This window comes from Aphelocoma coerulescens, chromosome 1A, assembly GCF_041296385.1.
Source record: "Aphelocoma coerulescens isolate FSJ_1873_10779 chromosome 1A, UR_Acoe_1.0, whole genome shotgun sequence".
NCBI classification, from domain to species: domain Eukaryota; kingdom Metazoa; phylum Chordata; class Aves; order Passeriformes; family Corvidae; genus Aphelocoma; species Aphelocoma coerulescens.
In genome coordinates this window covers 32,009,773-32,031,313 of record NC_091014.1, presented here as the reverse complement: position 1 = coordinate 32,031,313, position 21,541 = coordinate 32,009,773, and the positions used below count along the sequence as shown (strand labels likewise).

At 39.9% G+C, this 21,541-nt stretch overlaps 1 protein-coding gene across 1 annotated transcript; it reads left to right on the top strand.

Annotated features, from left to right (window-relative positions):
• The first annotated feature begins 212 nt into the window (after positions 1–212).
• SLC38A4 (solute carrier family 38 member 4) lies at positions 213–21,291 on the top strand. Its single transcript, XM_068998053.1, has 16 exons — positions 213–315; positions 4,035–4,265; positions 4,990–5,080; positions 6,373–6,488; positions 9,495–9,568; positions 9,710–9,802; positions 11,350–11,431; positions 11,523–11,605; positions 11,709–11,767; positions 12,129–12,407; positions 12,526–12,605; positions 13,669–13,769; positions 14,761–14,885; positions 17,447–17,591; positions 18,549–18,646; positions 20,051–21,291. The coding sequence occupies exons 2-16, from the start codon at positions 4,147–4,149 to the stop codon at positions 20,150–20,152; spliced, it is 1,647 nt and encodes a 548-aa protein (XP_068854154.1). The 5' UTR covers positions 213–315; positions 4,035–4,146; the 3' UTR covers positions 20,153–21,291.
• Positions 21,292–21,541: the final 250 nt, after the last annotated feature.

Genomic DNA, 21,541 nt, shown 5'->3' with positions numbered 1-21,541 from the left:
GATAAGCATTTTGTAATAGGGCTAAGCTCAGAGAGCAAATAGCTCCGGTAACTGAGATGTTTGCCCTCAGTGTGCTCCAATAAACTGATTTACCTTTCTTCTTTTTTTTCCCCTTTTTTTTAAAGAGCTGACGCAAGTTTGTCAAAGGGAGTTGTTGGGTGTAACAGCTGTTGATTGGTTTATCCCATACACTCCCATTTGTCTTTAAATCACTGTTCAACTGCTCTAGGTTGCATATGAGTAAACTTTTTCTTACAGGTGCAATTCCTAAGAGATATCACCTGCAGTGAGGAAAGGAACCTGCTCAACTCAGAGGTAAACTTTCTTTGTTTATAAAATTTGATCAATGTAGTTTAGACACCAGCCACATCTTCAGAAATTGGAAACTATAAATTTAACTGATCTTTAAATATAAGTGCAATATGAAGGATGGGCTCCTTAAGATTTAGTGACATTGCACTGGAAGATATCTTTGGTATTTCTTCAGGAATGAAGTTTAGTCTTCTCTTTTGTACAGAAAATCAAAACCTAAGCAACCATAGAGGAGCAAAAGTATTCAAAATTGTCTAGTCAATTAAGAAATGAATGATTGCTTTCCTTTGCAGCCCTCAGCTATCTTCTGAGAATTTTTTTCCAGGCTCTTGAGTTACTTGGCTAATATTTCTTTAAACAAACAAATTTGTGAAAGTGGGATTTGCATTTTAATTGTTTATTTCACAACTGCAACACTTCATTTTGAAATAGCCACAGAGACAATAATGTTATAAAGTCACTGTTATGAAGACAAAGAATCTGGCAAAATCTGCTAAATCGGATACCATGGCAGAGATTACAAATGTTGATACTGCAAAAATCAGGAAAGTGTTAGTCATATCTATGACCTGGCATTATTTGCCCAGTGGTTGTCCATTTGCCTAATGTTCTAACTGCAGACTGGACAGAAATCAATAGCATTGTGAAATCAGATGCCAAAAATTTCATCATTTTCCGAATCATTGCTGAAAACCATTACTTAATAAATGATGTAGAACAGTACCCTATACTTGAAGAGGAAAATTAGGTGTGTAGAGATAAATAACTGCCGTCTAATAATAGGTGAATTTCTTTTGCAATATTTCCAGTTTAATACCATACTTTAAGAAAAATCTTTTCTGTTCAGCCAAATGCTACAAGAGGCAGTAGAAACATCACTGTATTGAAGCCAAGTTTGAGGAACACTGGAAATCTAAGAGATTTTTCTTGTATGTTTAGGCACCAAAATCATAACTGAAGCAGAAAGCATTATATCCCAGAGAAGCTAAAGCTGATAAACTTTGGTGTTTCTCCTCCAGTATTAAAAGGCTACGCTTCTGGCAGGACCCAGGCCTGCCCAACATTGGTGGCTGTGCTTTCATGCCATCCCTGCCTTGGTTCCTTGTTTTCCCCTGGGAGCAGCAATCCAGCCAGCACAAACCCCTGAAGGGGTGCAACTGAGCACCAGATGCCAGTGCATTTCCCTTTATCTAAATATCTTGCAGGCTGAGTAACAACTCCAGAGGCACAGAGTCACCCCATGTCCCCCTCAGGTGAAGAAGTGACAGCTCTGCCTCTTCTGTGTTACTCATGGGGAGAACATGCTACTAGTGCCTGTATATCTTCCCAAACCCCCCAGTATCTGCAGTGCTAGGAACCTGAAGGTACGGTTTGCCACCAGCTAAGGACCAGCTCTGTCAAGTTCTACTGAAGTTCAAAGGCACCATTGGTCATAATCAGTTATCAGTGTTTGCAGCATTCAAATCTAATAGCAGGCCTGTTTTATGGGTCTCATTCTCCCCACTTCTATGCCAATGGCTTTCAGCTCATGGTTTGCAAACCTCTTGAGCTCTACCAGCCTCTCCCTAAAAAGTTACAACTGCAAGAAAGCAGATTCTCAGCAGACTTAATTTTGCCACCTGAGGCTTTGTACTTTCACGAGAAGACTTTTAGGAATTCACAGATTAAAAACAATAAAATAGAATAGAAAATCACTTCTCTATTCGGTAATTCCACAGCCTCTTGAAATGACGCCCATAAATCAGATGACTTGTGTAAATGTTTGACAGGGCAACATCCAGATGATTCTTAGGCTGTAACATGTATTTTCAGACAGTTTTTCCAAATTGTTTGCTGTGCTGCACAAGCTTTCATCTTCAGCCCTAACCTTTGTGCAGCTTAACTCCTGGCAACTTTTTTGCTTACTTTTCCTCCATTTCCCATCTCTTTGAAGATCTGTGTTTTTTGGACTGCCACTTCTGGAAAAGAAATTTCTCCAACAAGAGTTAGGCAGTACACACAGGGGAGATTTTACTCTTTACCAGAACAGGGATAAGCACAGTTAGATTTGTTTGCCTGACTTTTACACCACAGATTGAAAATAAGCATCAAGAATTGGAAAAACTCCTTTTTCTCAGACAGGGCAGAGTCTGCGTTTGAAGACAGTTCTGTGAATGAAACCACAGTTGTTAGGGCTCTGTCAGGGGTGGAGGGGTGAGGAGGGAGTGTTACTGGCTTTTTATCTCATGGAGTTATTCATATCCTGAGCGGGCAGAATCCCCCAGGCACTGGAATGTGAGTGCCAGCAGCTCTGCCCTGATGCCTGAGTCACTCATCCCCTCACACACACAAACACTCTGTGAGGCAACAGAAAGAATTAAACCCAGCCATTCTCTCTGGTAGGAAATTTCCTAATGCTCTGTGATATTGCTTCTCCTTTTCAGTTGTCTGGTCTGGGTGAATGCTTTTAGTAAGAAGCAATGAATTTGACATTAATTTCTGGCCTGGAGTCAGTTTTAATCTCCAGGGTTGGTATTTAAAGTTTATATTTGCATTTTAGACACCTGCACTCCAACATCTTGCCACTACAAATGCTTGTAAACGTTCTTAAGAACAGCATATGATCAGTATCAAAGGATAGTGAAGGTCTGGTCATCAGCTGGACGTACACACCCCTCAATGCAAATCCAGGAGAAAGGCTATTAAATGGTTGTAGATTTAGTGTTACAAAGAGCTAGACTTAGAAATTATTTGTTGCAGTGTTTTCTGATGTTATTATGGAGTGTTGAGCTGCATTTGGCATGTGATATTTAGGAAAATTGTCATGAATCTGGCCAGTGTGCCTGATTGCAGGGCGGCAGCTAAATGACCAGGAAACTCTTAACTCTGGCCCCAAGCATGCCAGCAGTGTTCTCTCTGATCTGTGCTCGCTCCCTTCACTGGTGTCCCCTCAGCTGTGGAATGGAAATAGAGAATGCATCAAGGAATATCTTTGGGAAGGGAGAAGTATTGCAGAACTGCAGCATTTCTTACACAGTGTTTTCCTCTTGAATCTGGTAATAAATGAATTCACGTGTGTATCTTCAGATGAGTCTATAGCACACAGCTGCTGAAATCCCAGAGGTGAAGTTCTCTTTGTAAATTTGGGTTATACAGTTTCATTTGGCCCATACAAGAAATAAAGAGTTGAGCATTTATTCCTATGATTTTTAAAAGGCAGGAATTTTTCTAATGGGGTAAAGATAATCGGTCTTACATCCATGTAGTAATCCTGTGTGAGACAGAGCTTCTAGTGATGGGTCAAGTAAGAATTAAACATTGGTCCACTGAAAAACAGAAACTGGCCTATCAGAATTGCACCTCCTAATTATCAAAAAAATGATCATACAGAGATGCTCACCTCTGTCAGATCCCAGTGAAAGGGTCAAATCTACAAAACATTTAAACCCGTGGCAGCGTTAATCTTACAACAAACAGGAAAGCCAGCTATACTCCTTTTTTAACAGCAAGCATTTCTGCATCACCCTCCCTTAGAAATTCAAAAGCAGCAGTTCATGAAATTATTTTCTGCTGGCTTTGTATTTTTTCCAGATGCTGGACATCCGCTGTGCATCTGTTGCCCTCTGCACTCTTTACCATCTGAAAGGAGACAGGAGGACCAAGTGCTGGCATATAAAGAGCATTCACACTGGTTTATCTAATTTGAAGAAAACTCTAATGAGTTCTTTGTGTTTTGTTTGCAGAACAGAGTGTTCTGGCAGTCCCTGCATGATACAGAGGACCTGCAAGCAGACGGCGCAGCGCTGTTTACCCTGAAGAAGCGAGTGTGTGTGCTGGAAAGCGCTGACCGGTCTAATGGATCGCATGGAGCTGCAAAAAGTCAACATCGAACCTGATGGCCAGAGCAGCAGTGGGGAAAGCCTCGAAGACAGCTACGCAGAGCCAGCTGATTCAGAAAAGGCTGCAATTAGGAGGTAAGCATTTATCTGTTTTGTTAAGGCTAGAGAGCAGTAATCAATAAACAAGCTTCACTAATGGCATCTGGGACATTTTCCCACAGCACTGACCCTCCCTGCTCTGTGCTCTGGAGGACGGTGTGCCCAGAACAGGAAGGCAGCCCAGGTCCCCCCTTGTCTGCCACCACCTGGACTGACATCTGCAGGCTTGCAACACAGAGAACCCCTTGGCAATTTCCAGCTACTCCAGTCGGATAGTACATGTGTAAACTAATAATACACTCTCAGAGCAGTTCAACCTGAGCACACTGAGGGAGAACGCTTTCCAGGGCAAGGTATGGAGGGCAGCAGGGAGAGCCCACCCTCAGGCATTCTAGCAGAACCCACCATAGCACTAGCACCTGCATGGTGGGAAAAAGTCATCTCAAAACGAGCCATCAGTCTCTAGCTCTCAGCTCACTGCACCCTTCAGCACCTCAGTGTGGCAGTTGCAAGGCCCTTTGTTCCCCAGATGTGAAGCATGTGCTCAGCTTTAGTGTGTTGCTGGCAGTACATAATTCTGTTTTCCAACATCTGCAGTCAAATGTAACTTGAAGATTACTGGGTCTAAAACTTAATTCCAAATCAAAGCAAAGATCTACTAAACATGCCAAAAGAGAGTTTCCACTGATGCCAAAAGGCACTACTCAAATAAAATGTCTGTCATAAGCTCTAATATTTTCTTACTTTTCTTTGTGTTCAGTCCCCTTGCTAGTGATGATGCAGAAAGTCAAAAGTTCCTTACAAATGGATATCTGGATAAAAAGAAATTGGAAGACTATAATGAAGAATATGTAAGTTTTATTCAGTTTTAATGAATGAATGAATGATTACAAAGTATATCTTATTGACCTGCATTTTTTCTGAAAGATTCAGTAAGCAAAATTACTTTGGAGCTCAGCTAGCATAATTTTGGCTTTCAAAGAATTAACACATTTTCTAACAGTTAGTGCAGCAAACCCTTTCTGTTGTCGTAAATACAAGTAAAACCAAGTCTTTCCTTCACAAGTAATCAGAAAAATTCCTCAGATTACACTTGAACTTCAGTAACATCTCCATGTAATCTCAGCTGAGATGTGCAGACAGGGTGGGTTAGCATCCATTTTCCTGACAGGACGTTTGGCTCAGAAGGACTTTGTTTGTTCCTATGGCCAGGTAGATCTGTGCCTTAGTGCATGCACGCTTGTAATTCTAGTTTCCACCATCTGTGTAAATGAACCGACCTCCAGCTGCATTGCTTTAAAGAAAGGACATTATTGTTTCAGCTTTATGATGCTGAACATTACATGGTCAGCACACGTCCAACTCCCTAGACAACTCCTCATGCAAGTGGAAGCACAGCACCAGTTCGTGGAGGGTGCATGTGCACGTGCATCCCCTGCTCAGGATTTAATGTTACTCAATTTCTAGTGAATTCGATGAAATAAAAGGCATTATTTTATCAGTTGAATAACAGATTTTATTAATGAATGATCATATCAAATCAAAAATATTATTTGTGATTGTAAGTTAAAATTAAGAGCCATGTTCCCTTCTTTTGCACTTGGTGTCAGTTGTAACTCACTCAGATACCCTCCCCTCTCTCCTGGTTTTGTCCTCTTCAATTCTTCTGCTTCCAATCCTAGGCGCACAACGCTCCTTTCTTTCCTCCCCCAGACACACTTTTTGTTTCCCAAAGGAAAAAGCACATCCTGCTTGGAGAAATATTCAATAATCTGTTGTATAATTTTTTTAGAAACTCTGAATATTTAAAAATCAGTAATTGGGAAGTCTATTTGATAACAGCATGTATTTCCATAGAGGCTAGCCAACACAGCCAGTGTAACTGTGTCACCTTAGTTGCCTGTCAGGAATGTAGGCCTCCTCCTGACTGAGACAATGAAAGACTGGGAAGAGGCAAACACTACCAGCACAGCTATCTTTGGGATAAAGAGATTCCTTATCATGGCTAGTGCCTCTGGGCTTGGGAGCCTTGAGAAAGCTCCACCTCTGGGGATCAAGGGGAAAACCAGCAATGAGGATAACTAGCCAGTCATTCTTAGTAAAATGCAAGTGAACTGCCATTTTCTGTTCTTGCACCCAACAGCACAGGGGTAGAACTTCCTTTGGAATGTCCTCGTTCAACCTCAGCAATGCCATTATGGGCAGCGGCATCTTAGGGCTCTCCTATGCCATGGCCAACACAGGAATTATCCTTTTCATGTAAGTACATAGAAGGAGAAGCAAATAGTTTATAAGCAGGGGGCTGGAGCTGAAGTTTTTATGATTAGAGAGGTATGTTAAGCTTGGTTTGTTGGCTGAAGGTTCTCATAAGGTCCTCTGTAATGAAAACATTTCAGCTTCACCACAAGGAACCATCCACTGCTGAAAACCCTTCTATTTATTTAATATTTTAGACCTCCTTTGTATTAGGAACACAATTGTGAATTGATACTGTGCAATCAAAAAACAGAAGGAAAGAACAGTATACTACTGGTCCTAAAATATCAAGAGCAATCTTGCCAGTTCAGTATGGGAATCCAACAAGGGACTTAAATTACCCATAAATATATTTACATCATTCCAACTATCTAATCACTATGTAGAAATGGAGGAAGAATATTCAATATAATCTGAAATGGCAGCTTGCTTTGAGTGCAAAGGGGTTCACAGATTTAATGTTGCTGCTTCAAGTGGGTTTGTACCCAGTGTGCCCAAATGACAGCACTGGTCTGTGACTGACAGTATCTACACAGAACAAGTTTTGATAGTAACATACAGCCATGGGAAGTTTTTTAATTGGTGGCTAACATGTGGCTCCTTTTAATGAGACAAGCTATCAAAAATTAATCTTGGTTTTCTTTTTTTGATAACTGGTTTTAATTTTAGCTGAAGCCTTATTTTTAGCCTCCCATGAGACTGAAATAAAGTGTGATATTACAGTGTGGAAATAAGCCATTATTTGTCATAACTGAAATCTAGCATGTTTTTATACAGCTTCTTGCTTGTGGGGACTGTGTAACTATGACAGCAACAACATTCAAAATGTTACATGCAGCTTCTAGTTGCTAAGAAACATTTCCTGTTTTGCCCATATAATTTCTAACTGAAAAGTAATTGTAGATTTAAATGCTGTTCTGTATAAGTGCTTCATAACACCTGCACTCAACTGGTTTAGATATAGTATTTGCAGAGCAAAAAATGGAAGCCAGTTCTAAAATAGACTGCATCAGGGTCAGAAAAATGTAGGATTTTTTTTCCTCCAGCTTTCTCTGAGCAGTTGTGCTAACTAGTATGTCCATAAATTATAACTGTAAAGAAAACTGTGATACGTTAAGCCTCGCTAACAGGAGAAAAATACCTTTATAATATGTTTCTTTTGAAACTGTTCATTCTGACTGGTTGCTGAAATTCTGGTACAAGCCTATGACATTAGCTCTTTGGGCAGTGCTAAAGCAGGGGGTAATGCTGAAGCAAAAAACAAAGGCATGCCCACCCACAGCTCACTGTCTTTACTGTGCTATTTCCATATGTCCTGCATGAGAACATTCTCTCTTCTGGTAGAGGAAGGAGTTTTATTTAAAAGTATAAACTTGTGTGTAGATATTGTTACCCCCACAGCATTTATCCACTTGCTTGAACTTGCTCTGTTTTCACAGATCATGATGTTAGCATTAGTGGGACAGAAAAATACCATCTACTGAATGGAAACGACTGGACATGAATTCTAATTTAGATGATGCTGGCAGCATCGTCTGAATTTTTGTAATTACTGTTCTCATGTTGCCCGAGTGCTTTCATGCTGGAAGGTGTTCTACAGGGTGAAGGCAAATAGAGGGCTCCTAAAACTCAGAAGCTCCCCAAAAGTCCCCATTACATCCTTCCCACGGGGGAGGTTTACAGTGGCACGGAGCCTGCACCAGAGCAACACTTCTGCTGCACAGTATGATTTAGCAAGTGCGACCAGGAGGACTTTGGTTTACCCCACCTCATGTGTCAGGGCATGGAGACCATGTTTCTGAACAGCATCTGTATGGGTGCCCCTGAACAAGGAGGATGCCATCTCAGCAGGATGCACTGTCACCTCAGACATGATCCCCCCTTGCCATATGAGCCCACAGCAGGAGACAACCCTGCCCACATGAAAGTGGTAGCACTGTCTGTTTCTCTTGAAGAGGGACACTTTACAAGAAATCATGATGGTCTGGTGGTGGTCGCCTGGCCCCAGGGCCTCTGTTTGCTCCTAGACTGTAACTCACTTAAGAACTTGGCTGTCAGTGTCTCCTATATCTGTACCAAGCCACATGTTCAGTGGAGTGGAAGGTGTGGGCACAGCCTCCTGTTAAGCCATGGAAAAAAGTGCATCCATATTTTCTATCTCTGTCAATGTTATCATCGCATTCCCTTCCTCACCAGCTCTTATGCAGGCTGATGACAAGGTGCTTATGGTAATAGGATACACTGTCCACAATGCTATGCCCTGAAAATGTCATACAAAACTACATTTTTCACAAGCAGTTTACAAAGAGGCAAGTAGCTGAAATCACGTAGGATGCACCTGTTTTGTGGAAGGAACATGGCAGTAATCAGAATTATTGAATTCAGGCACTGGTACCATCAAGCAGACTAAGGCTACAAGACTCAGCTAGCAGTGCTCCAAGAGCAGGTTTTCCAGTGTTGTGCCATGCTTTAACATTATGCAAGATTTCTAATTTACTTACACAGCAGGCAACTAACCTCCACTGCACAATGATACAGCAAAAGTCAAAAGCAGTGACCAGGTAGGAGGTAGCATTAAAGTTATCCCAGTCACGATTGGTTTTGTGTTTCATTTTTGTGGATTTTTTTGAAAGCTCTGATTAAGAGAGAGATGAAAATGAAAAGTCAGAGAGCAGGTAAGAGTCCAAAGACCAGATTCTTTCATAGAAACCTGTTTACTTTAGTAGGATCTTATTAAGATACAAGATTCTGTCCGTGTAGAATAGCACAGAACTGGCACTTAGTGGACTTAAGCCTTCAGGGGCTTTTAGAATGTATAAGGTGCAACTGTACTCACAAGTAAGCTACAGGTGACATTTAGCTCTGCATTTAGAACTAGGAGACCAAAGAACAAACTTGCTGAAGACTACTTACATGTTGAACTTCATGAGAATGAGCATGTGTATGTTCAAATCAACTGAGTGTCTCTGATGTCCTGCTTAGGATTCTGGTTTCTGCTTTGCCTTGCAGAGTTTTGCTGCTCAGCGTAGCAGTATTGTCACTCTACTCGGTCCACCTTTTACTGAAGATATCAAAAGAAGGAGGTAGGATAATCAGGCTGTGATTGAAAGAGAGTCCCTACTGCATGCATGTATTTTACCTTGGAATGCAATTTATCGAGTATGTCCAATGTAGTGGCCCATGTTTCTATTTTGGTTTTGGTTTTGTTTGGTTTTTTTTTTCAGGATCATTAATATATGAAAAACTGGGAGCAAAGGCATTTGGATGGCCTGGGAAGTGGGGTGTTTTCATTTCAGTCACAATGCAGAATATTGGAGGTAAGAGACAAAAGTTTTCTAGCTTCCAGTGCTCTTCCTATAGAACACAAGTGCTTTGTTTCTCTTCTCTGTCTGGCTAAACGGCATCAGAGATGCACCAGATGTAGCATACATTGTATTTCAAAAAGGAAGGATATGAGGAATTCATCTCACTTTTTTTCAGCTACCTGACACTTCAGGGTTTGGTGAAAGACAGTTGCCTGGGATCTCTCCATGGCCAGTGAAGAGGCTTCAGTGATGGCTAAAGTGGCCTGACTGTTCTCAAGAAACTGGCCATTTCTCTTTATTGAGTACAGCTAAGACTGTTCTTAGCATCTAGTTGAAGCATCTGCTCCAACTTCGAGATGATTAGTCTGACCTAAAAGGAACAGGGTTCTGACTTCTCCATAAAAGGCCCTTCAGTAGTTCATTTTTCAGCTGAATTCTCTCCTTGAAATAACAGTTGGGTTGTGTTACTCCCAAGATGTGTGTTTAAAGTAATTATTGAATGTATTCACTCACAAAGATGCTTCCTGTGAAATATCTATCAAGTAACCTCCATCCTTTCAGAACAGGAGACTTACCGATATCAACAGTAGTGGTGGACTGTACATTCATTCAACAAAGCTTTTTTTCCTTTACTATCCCAGAAGAAGCCTTTTAGGAGGCCAAAGAACACCAGGTCTGAAACCACAGGGATGTGTATAATTTTTTATAGACTCCTTAAGAAGAGGTAATGGAAATTTAAATTAAATGTGCCATTAGTCAATTAAATTTGTGCAGGTTTTTTGGTAATTTCTCTGTTGGAACTTATTATGTTTTGCAAATCTCCATCAACAGGTCATTACTGTCCTGTTACAGCAATTTTGCTACAAAAATAGAGGTAGTTCACGTCTCTCTACTGCAAAAGACTTTTTTATTTTGTTCATAAAATATGTTATTTGATGGTATTCCTTTCCTTCCTCAAGTCTGCATATCAAATTGGTTGAGTTCAGAAATGAAGTATGCTTCCCTATTAAGGAGGAATAGCTGTTCCTCTAGTCCTTGTCTAGATTGATCCAGAGGTCTCCAGAGACCTCCCTGTGACAAACGTAAAACAAATGAAAAAAGCATTACTTCCTGCAGTACATTTTAAATGAGATGTGTAGAAGTGCACTCTTACTTCAGGAATCTTGACAATTAGTTGATTTCTTTATATATAGAGAGGATACTGGAAGAAAGAAGTTGAAAGTAGGAAGGATAAGGTAGCTGAAGAGATCTAGAGGAAGAAACAAGTTACTAAAGAATGAGGATGGACAGCGTCCATTGGAAAAAAAAACATAACAAAAAACAAAAATAAGTTCAGAGTGATTTAAGTATGCTATAAATTTAGTAGTAACTGTATTGTATTCTAATGCAGAATTCTAGATGTCATTCAGAACATGTTTATAACAATATAAAGGATTTGTTTATTTCGTCACACTGCTATTTAAACAAAACTCATTTCTCTACTTTAGCAAAAACTTTTCCTTTTTTTTGGAACAAGAGTTTTCTCTGAAGGTGTTTGTTTTGTTTGGGTTTTTTTCCAGCAATGTCAAGCTACCTCTTTATTATTAAATACGAACTTCCTGAAGTCATCAAAGCATTTATGAAACTTGAGGAGAATTCTGGGTAGGTGCCTTTTCCCAGCCTGAACCTGAGAGGAAAATTTTTCACTTCAGTGTCAATGATGATTGTTTTTATTTTTATTCTTCCTCTTTAGAGAATGGTACCTTAATGGGAACTACCTCGTCATACTTGTAACAGTTGTGATTATTCTTCCCCTCTCCCTTCTAAAAAGCTTAGGTAAGCTTAATACCCTGCTTAAGCTTATTTCTTATTCCTGTTACGACTGTGAATTTATATGTAACTGAACTCTTCTGTTCTGTTTGTTTTTCTTGCTGCACAGGTTATCTTGGTTATACGAGTGGGTTTTCGCTGACCTGTATGGTTTTCTTTGTTGGTGTGGTAGGTGACTGTTTGGGTATTGTCTCAAGGCAAATACAGACTCTGTAAACCTTAAACACTGTTATTCTTACCCTGACAATTTAATGTGGGTATTAGAATAGCACCTGCAAGTGAATCAAATCAACAACCTATTGCTTAATGAAGTCAGAATAAAAAAAATCAGTTTAAAAAACTCTTGAGAATAAAAAAATAGAGCAGAGACAGAGTAACAGCAAATATTTGCAGGAGAAACAGAAGTCGTAGCACTTGGTTTCCTGCTTCCTGTCTTTCTGAGTGTCTGTTTATACTTTTGTTGGAATACCACAGATGTGTAATCTCCTGTAGTGGTACTCTTCTGATAACATTGTCTACTCTTTTGTAGGTAATCTTCAAGAAATCCCAAATACCCTGTCCTCTTCCCATCATGGACCAGGGTATTGAAAACTGGACCACCACCAATAGCACAGGGCCAATGTACCAGGTCATGTTATCAAATGAGTCACTCGGTTCTGGTGTGAATTTCATGATGGACAACACAGTCGGGCACTTTCCGAGCCTTGAGGAGCCAAAAGATGCCTCCCCGAAAAGCGGTGTAGAATACGAAGCACACAGCGACAACAGTGACAAGTGCCAGCCAAAATACTTCGTGTTCAACTCACGGGTAAGGGAGATTCTGTAGAATTTGTCTTTCACCAGTTGTACCACAGCTACACTGCTGCCTGCCAAAAGTCAGAGGTACAGCCGTGACCATTCTTACTAATGGGAGCTTTATTTTACAGACTGCCTATGCAATACCCATCCTGGCATTTGCATTCGTATGCCACCCTGAGGTGCTACCAATATACAGTGAACTGAAAGAGTAAGGTTCTTAAATTTTGTCCAATACTTCCAGTTATCCAGTGATAGATAGAGAACAATTTCTACATGTTGTCCCTTGATTGCTGGTGTGTAAACACCCACATGATAATGATTATTGCTTTCCATAGTAAGCAGATACTGGCTTTACTTTGATCTTGTAGTCAGATATTGGTGACAGAGAACCACTGCATTAATCAATACTTCCTTAGGAAAGGAGGAATCTGGACAATCCTTCAAATGATCTGAAATAAACCGGGGAACTTGGTTGCACTGAAACAGATCATTCTGGTTTCTGATAGTATCTTAATGAGTTCTGTGTCTGGGTCAGTTGCTGCTTACTCTTAAAGTTTCTTGGGATGCCATTGGTTTGAGTGTCTTACATAGGCTCTTCACTTAGCCTGCTTTATGTAACCAGTATCCAAAATCAAATACACTTGCTTAAAACAGCGCAGAGCTGATAGTTGAGAAGGGCTAATAAAAGGCATTTGTTGAACAGCAAAAATTGCATTACATGAGGATGTATTGGAAAACTCAAGGAGGCTAAGATCCATTACCTCCTGTTTCAGTAGGTTTAACCTCAAAAGCAATAAAAATTCTCCTATGACTTGGGAAAATGCTTGCAGGTTCTATAAGATGAAGATTTTCTTCAACCAAATGATGTATGAAGAAAAGATTTGATCTGCAAGGGACTCTTGAACCTGCAGAACAGCCCTATATAGATATAAGCGTACGTTCATATAGAGATGGCTGAAAGCTCTTGTCTATTATTATTAACAGACCTGTAATTCTAGTCACTCCATTTGTTTTAATCTAAAATACACCATTTGAGATTGACATTTAATAAGTAACGATATACAAAATAATGTGGCACATTTTTATGTTGTCACTGAGAAAGCACTAGAACTGGAGCTTCAACATGTTTTATATGAGCTCTATGTAACCAATATAGTTGCTATGAATTTACTATCCAGTGACGGTATGTCAGAGAGCTAAGATACTTCAGAGCACTTCTTGTACAAGTAGAGGCTTTATAGGACTTTTATTCTCTTTATTTCCTACTTCAGTCGCTCCCGAAAGCGGATGCAGAATGTCTCAAATGTCTCCATCACTGGCATGCTTATCATGTATCTTCTGGCTGCCCTCTTTGGATACCTTACCTTCTATGGTAGGTCAAAACCCTGTCTGCAGAATTTTCTCTCACTTTTTAAAGCAGACAAGCTGGTTCTATCACAAAGGCTCAAGTACTAATGTATTTTCTGGGGGTCTGAAAACAAGTGTAAGCAACATTCAATTATAATACACAGTATGTAACCTTCTGAATGAACGGTGGGACTTACCAGCTGTCAGGCCACAAGTTCCTCACCTGTGAGAGACTCAGAGACACCTACTAGGGTGCCTGCTAGGGGGACTGGTTTTGTTTCCCTTGGCTTTGTGAACTCAGACAAGAAGCTGCTGTAAACTTGACTCTTGGCAAAGGCCAAGAGTACTAAAAATACTCTAGTGTTCAACAGTTTTACATGACACTATTAAGTGCTATCCAATCTGTCTCTGACGCCACTAGTTCAGCTTCATCTATGCTGAAAAACAGGTGCAAATCATTCTAGTGTAAAAAAAAATCTGGATGAGCTAGACTAACTGATAGGCAAACAGAGTAGTCCCTCTATTAGCGCACCATTTTGTGCAGACGCCACCTCTTTTTACCTTGTTAGTTCCTCCATAGAGCAGAGAAGTGAATGATACAGCACAATCTGCTGCCTACCACTGGGGCAAGAGGGCTCTGTTTGAGAGCTGGGACATCTGGGTGGAGGTCAGAAGGAGCTGTTACCAGTTCAGTGAGTTGTTTCATGTTCCATATCACAGAAATTATTTTTACTTCAGGTTCTGCATCCACTTAATTACTTTATCAAAGTCATCTCAAAGATACTAGAGCAGAAAGCATCACCTCAGAGCTGTATTACCCTCATAGTCTCTGAATGATGGACTTGTATCAGTCAGGGTGGGAAAATTCCTTTCATGTCTAGCCCATAACATGTATCTAATGACAGCAGCTGGGCTAAAGTTAATCTTACCTCGTATCTGGCTGCAGTGTAAAGATTCTTTTAAATGTGCAAGATACTGCTTAAGTGATTTAACCCCTTTCTGTTTCCTTTTCGTAGGAGAAGTTGAAGATGAGCTCCTTCATACATACACTAAAGTGTACACCTTCGACACCCTCTTGCTGTCGGTTCGCCTGGCAGTGCTGGTGGCTGTAACCCTGACTGTGCCTCTTGTCCTTTTTCCCGTAAGTAACACGGCTGAAATCAGGGCTAACCCATATACACTGACTGAAGGTGCTCCGCACAGACAGATTTTAGCACTGAAGAAAAGTAAGCCTGAGCTTTTTATTTAGAGAGGTCTGTTTTCTCACACACAGTTTGATGAGAGCATGGACCTTAGGCAGTTAGGGTTGCAAAATTCGAAAGACTGAAATAAATCAGTCTTTATAAATAAATCAGGAATGACTTCTCTGTCTCTCTCTTGCTCTTTCTGTACTATATTTATCAGAGCAGTGCTAAGTACCGAAGACTTGGAGATATACTGAAATCACTTACAAGGTTTCCTAATACAGACATAGGCACCTACTATAGCATCCAAACTTAGGACAGACACATGGGGCTCAGATCACGCATTGTGCAGGACTCCCAGACCAGGCTGCCAAAGTACGAGGACAGAGGCCCTTGCTCCCACCTTGCATGCTTGAGTCTATGGACAGGTGAGGAAGCTAAATGCCAGAAGAAAGAGGCATACAGGACTCAGCTGCATAGTCAGTTGTCTGAGCAAATTTTGGAGCTTCTGTGTGCTCTTCACAGGGAAAAGCCCAATAACCTCAGTAGCATGGACAGAAAGGCACAGCTAAACAATTTGCTTTGCAGAGGGACCAACCCCCCTCAGGGATCAGTCTCCCCCAGTGAGCAGAGCTCCAGGCTCCTGAATGTATAAGACTGTCCCTCATGCCTTCCATGAGCTACCAAGCAGCAGAGGAGAAAATAGCCCATCTTCACCATTTGGTTTTGGGAGGCTGGTGTGTCATTTGTACAGCATGTACAAACAAGCCCAGCATCATGCTGCTGGAGGGCTCCCAGCAAGCTGCATCACACCACAGTGTTCCCATGAGTAACCCTGGGGTCCTGTTGCTCCGTTGTCCTGGATGCAACACACACTCTGCATATGTACTGTTTCCAGGCTTGCTGACAAATGGCTAAGAGCAGTGATCCCTGTTCAATGTTGTCTATTAATAAAAAAAAGGGTTCAGGTATAAAACACCCAGATGATCAGTCCTTCTAGCTTGGAGAGGTCTGCCTTAAACATCGTGTTCAGACCAGTGGCTAGATGTTTAAATTAGTCTTAACAAATTGATCAGTCTTCATGGGAAAACAAGCTAAGGGCATTGCAAAAGCCTCTGTCTGTCAGGTGTAGCATTTTGTATTTTTAGATTTCTGTATAATCATTCTTATGTCTGAATAGTTAGCAGTTTACATACCACAGCACTGATTGCTCCATTAAAAGAACTCCTGAGAAAATACCATTTGCTTGCAAACCAGAATATCAAAGAGTTTTATACATTATATCAGGACAGCCAGCTTAACAGATCTTATTACTTCAAATAAGGAGTATAATTGTATCAAGTATTTTTTTAATGAATCACTCCATTTGTATTTTCTTAAAGTAGTCAGTTTTTCTTTTATTTTTTAAAAAAATTTATTGCATTGCCAGAAAAATAAATGAGGTATAGATCTATTTACCATTAGTCACTGTAAAACTTCAGTTTGATAGCTTCTTTTTAAGGACTGTATCACAGAAGGAATAATGCACAATATGCTGACAGTAAGTTCACAGGAATGCAGGCAGAAGTTTTTTTCTGTAATAAAGCTGTTTTACATCAACTCAAAAACTGGACAAAATATTTTCAGTCTGCCTCCGTCTTCCTACTATTGGTTCACATCAACCTGAAAAACATGAAATACAAAACTCATGCTGTGTTTTCAAGTGATGTACTACACTGAGAGAATCCCATATATTTATTCAATTGCCAAACGCACGCAGAAGCAGTTATATGTTACTTTAAAACAACCAAACAGAAGTGTGTTTAGAGCTTTATTCAGTGTAGAAATATTTTTGTTCAATGGTACTTGAGAATAACACTGTCTCCAACCACCAAATGGATTTGCTTCTGACCTTTTTTCTACTTAGCATCTTTCATGTTGTAAAAGCAAAAAAAATTCCATGATGTGTGAGAAAGTCAGTGAAGCAAAAAAAGATCTCTGCAATAGCTTTTGGGATTATAATTTCCAAATGGCATTGAAAAATATGCTTTTCTTTTCTGATATGTATATGTATATATTTAATTATTAAGCAAAACAACAGCTTTATCCTTCAGAAAAGTAAGTGACAGAATTCTTGTGGGATTTTCAGAGGGATCAGGTTCAGGAATACAGCAGTTCATATTTGACACATGCATTTTTTTTGCCTGATTAGTACTTATAGTGGGGAGTTCTTTGAGGATTTTTTTTGCTGATATTAGCATCTTTCAGTTGAACAGATTTCATGTCCCTGATTTTACACCCTATTTATTTGACTTTCTTTTACACTGCAAATATTTGAGTTTCTGCATTAAACTGTGAACCCAGTTCTCAAAAACCTACAACAGAGTGAGATTACATTATGGGAATCAAAGACTGAAAACACATTTTTTTCAGTCAGAATTTCTCACAGCAGAAGTAACTAACATAGATAATTTTTGTGAGTGAAAGGAAAGATAAACTAATTGTTGTTTTACTTTCCCTGCTGTTTTTCATCTTGCAGATCCGTTCATCTGTCAGTGCATTGCTGTTTCCCAAAAGGCCATTTAGCTGGATAAGACATTTCCTGATTGCAGCAGTAATTTTGGCTTTTAATAATCTGCTTGTAATTTTTGTCCCAACTATTAAAGACATATTTGGATTTATCGGTAGGTTTCATAAATACTTTTGTTGACTCTTTTATCCTTTCTACAACATATTTACATTCGTGAACTGAAGGGCAGTCTCTGTTTGGGTCTTACAGTACAGTAACATAAACACAAATTGAAGTTAAAGGGGATATAAGAATTCCCAAACAGCTGACAGACAAAGCTACAGACTACCCAACTTTGTTGTTACTTTGCATGAGGCACAAGGAATTCAATAATCCCAGTATAAAAACTGGTAAGGAATTCCCATTTTGACCAAAAGGGAATTTAATATGTGCAGGAGAGGGAAATCACCTTTGATTTTTAAGCACCTAGAGCATGAAAAAAATGTATTGACTTCCAAACTGTTACACTAGAAAAAGGAGAAAAGTGACACATTTCTTTTGACATGAACAGTTCTCTCCCTGCCACTTTCTTTTGGTCAGTTTTGGCCTCTGACCAAAGAGGTCCATGAAGAGCCTCCATGCTCTGAAAGTGCTTGAGGGCTCAGGGATGCAGATTCCTTCAGGAAAGATACCTCCATGGGGTTTCTGCAGCTGGTTTGCTCCTCCCTGCCTTTTATACCTGGGCCACCATGCTAGGCTCTGCTGAGGAGAGAGGAGTGGGCAGTTCTTAGGCACAGATCATCCACGCTCTTTTCAATACCTGCTTTCCAGGGTCATCCTGCCCTGGGAATGTCTAGTTGCCCTTGCTTCACCAGCTGACATGTAGACGTCTCCACCACAGGCAGCCACACCACTTTGAAAAAATGCTTCCAGTAAAAAGTGTCTCTTCAGGCCCCAAGCACCCACATCAGTGTTTGGACATCTACAGCTCTCCGTGAATGTTGTCTGCAGAGGGCCCTTTGTGCAGCTGGGTTCAGAAAGGCTGCTGCCTCCCCACAGGCTCTCTTTTGCTTGTGTACCACTCTGCTTTTCTGTCAAATGGTGCAGCACTCAGCTCTGCTTTCCCTTCCAGGAGCCTCTTCTGCTACAATGTTGATTTTCATCCTCCCTGCTGCCTTCTACCTGCAAATTGTTGAGAAGGAACCCCTGAGGTCTCCCCAGAAGATTGGGGTAAGACAACTGGGGGCACTTACAAAAGGAAGGGTGGGAGGGTGTGTGCTTTCCACTCACCATTAATACTCAGGCCTTTGAATTGCAAAATCTGGCACTTGCTCATAAATGGTAGTGTCTCACTCAAAATACAGGTTGGGCAGTGGGATTCAGCTGAGGCTTCACAAGACAAAGCCTTTAGTGTCCTACTGCTCCTGACACTCACCTACATGTTCAGGATAAAGTGTGTCTTAAACCACTAGGAAAGGGGACTTACTTAATCTGATTAATGCTGTAGTTAACACTTGCATTTGCATAAATAGCATCAAGACAGTCTGTAAGAAGTTGGTTCATCCTAGAAGACCAGCTGTGGATTAAGAGGAAGATTTGAGGTCAAGGTTAAGAAGGAAGTTGTACTGCAGAGATAAATAAGTAATAGCAAGCTCTCCTCTGAGACAGATCCATACACCTACAGGATATACATATGAAGGTCTATTATTTATGCACATTTATGTGTCTAAATGTCATACTGGACTGCCACTTCAATACCTTTCATCCTGAACATCAGTAACTGTCTGCACATTTAACTGTCACTGAGGAAATGTTCTTTGAAAATGTCATCAGAAAAGTTACTAATGAAATACATATGTGGGCACATAATATAAACAGATGAGCACATCTATATGTATGTTAACAAAAGACATGTAAGTTCAACTCATACATACTTCCATTATAAGAGAAGTTTATTATAATGAAATGATTTCTACAATGTCTTTTGTAGCAGTTATTATAGAAACACTGTGATTATTTTTTCATGTGTCTTTGCTCACTTTTCGTGTTGCTTTGTGTTAGGCACATCTAGAATTTCACACCCTGCACTGAGATTACATAGAATATTCATTTTTATTTTACAAGATGAAATATTTGTTAAGTGTGGACAGATTATGGTAAACTAAAGCTCCACTTAAGCAAAGGGTGACTACAAACATCTGAATCATTTGAATATATACAGAGATACTGTCAGATAAGAGATAGGGGTTTACCTGTTTGTCTAATAAGGATTAAACAGGTTAACTCTGAAGTTGTTCTTAATGTCAGAGACTATGATCATTTAAAAAATCGTCAATTTTTAAAGATGAAAAAAAAAGTTGTTTCTCTGTTATATTTTTTATTATTGTTTATAGTACCAGAGTGGGTAGTTTTCAGATCTAGCTGTGTAAAGTCCATCTCTCTTGGACTGAAATTCACACAGGACTAACTTTGATTGATGTAGCCCTGTATAACATTACTTGGGCTTTAGTCACAGCAAATAACCCAAACTTAGGTCCTGGGTATTACATTAGTGCAGATCCAGTGGGACAGTCTGTGAGCTACAGATTGCCCAGTCATTTGCTTTATTAATAGAATTTCATTTTCCAATTGCAGGTTCTAATTTTCCTCATAGTTGGCATAATCTTCATGATTGTGAGTATGACTCTTATTGTAATGGACTGGATTTACAATCCCCCGAGCTCAAGACGTCATTGACCCGTGAAGACAACCAAGTGCTTTTTATAACATGAGTATTTGTATTGTGTGCTCCGAAGAATATCTGAATGAGTTTGGGCAGCAAGTCTAACACTCAGCTTTGTCAACTGGCTTGTAAAAGCTGTCATCTTTCAGATAGGCAGGTCAGTCTATCAGGCAGGGAAGAGTTTCTCTTGGACCTGGGCAGCCATTCCCATGATCATCAGATCAAAAACAAGGCACTGGGGTTTTCTGGCCATTGCCTTTCCAAGGCTCTAGGAACTCTGTTTACTATCATCATGGGAGATTTTGAAAGGGGTGACACCAAGCTATTTTTGAGGACTATGTCCAAAGTTATTTTGGTTTTGAAAATAGAAAGCATTCACCATACTTTTCATTTCACCTGGCATCACCCCTTTCAAAATCTCCCATCATTTTGACTGACCTGCCTATCTGAAAGATGATGGCTTTGACAAGCCAGTGGACAAAGCTGAGCGTTGGATTTGTTGCCCAAATTTGTTGCTCTTAGCAGGTGACAGCTGTCATACAGAATAAAGCTTTCTGACAGAGATTCTGTGTTGGGGCACATGCTTGAAGAACAGCAGAGTATTCTCATTTTGTTGTTAAAGATGCCTGTGCTGGAAATACCAGTCATTTCTGCTGTAGGGTTTTTTGTTGTTGTTCAATTCTTAGTTACTGTGTGAGCTTGCATCACTGAACAAGTTGTATCCTCCATAAAAACTTGTCTTCCACTCTCACAGGAATTTAAGGAGACCACAAGGTGTGGCAAAGCACCCTATCCAGTATTGTTCAGTATTTGTGTATTTGATAAATGTTCAGTGCAGGAAACTGTAATTTGTTATATATAAAAATGTATGTATTTATGTACATAATTTTTTGTTTTCCTCTAGTCATAAATATGTGGTATATGATTTTTGATTTTTTTTTATGTATCACTCTGTTTTCATAGCCACACACTTAATATTGTTTTGGAGGAAACATGTTGAATTGTTGGGTTTGTAAAAGGTTCATTTTTATTCACCACTGTTTGAAATATCCCTGTAGCAAGCCCTAACTGCTACCTGTGTAAAAACAGATTCTTATGTTTACTACTTATGTTACAATAAATGGCAAGATGTTTTCCTGTTCACAATTTTTAATGCATGTCTTAAAGTTTTGTGTTACCATTGTACACCACAGATTTGAATTACTTGCTCAGTTGCTGTGCCTCATCTTGTCTCTGCATACGTCAGCATTCAGCAACATCCTGTATCGTTCAGTTATGCAAGGGTAACACCATTACTGACAATCTCAAGTGTATCATGCTATACAGGTGTTCAAGACGGGGAAAAAAAGGGTTGCATTCCATGTTACATTCATGCTTAATTAACAGTCAGATCATGAATTGGT

Bases quoted from the DNA above. Each gene is read 5' to 3' on its own strand.
- SLC38A4 (XM_068998053.1), top strand. From the start codon at position 4,147: ATGGATCGCATGGAGCTGCAAAAAGTCAACATCGAACCTGATGGCCAG. The intron at 11,768-12,128 runs GTAGGTGACTGT...ACTCTTTTGTAG, and splicing joins TGGTTTTCTTTGTTGGTGTG to GTAATCTTCAAGAAATCCCA. The intron at 12,606-13,668 runs GTAAGGTTCTTA...TTCCTACTTCAG, and splicing joins ATATACAGTGAACTGAAAGA to TCGCTCCCGAAAGCGGATGC.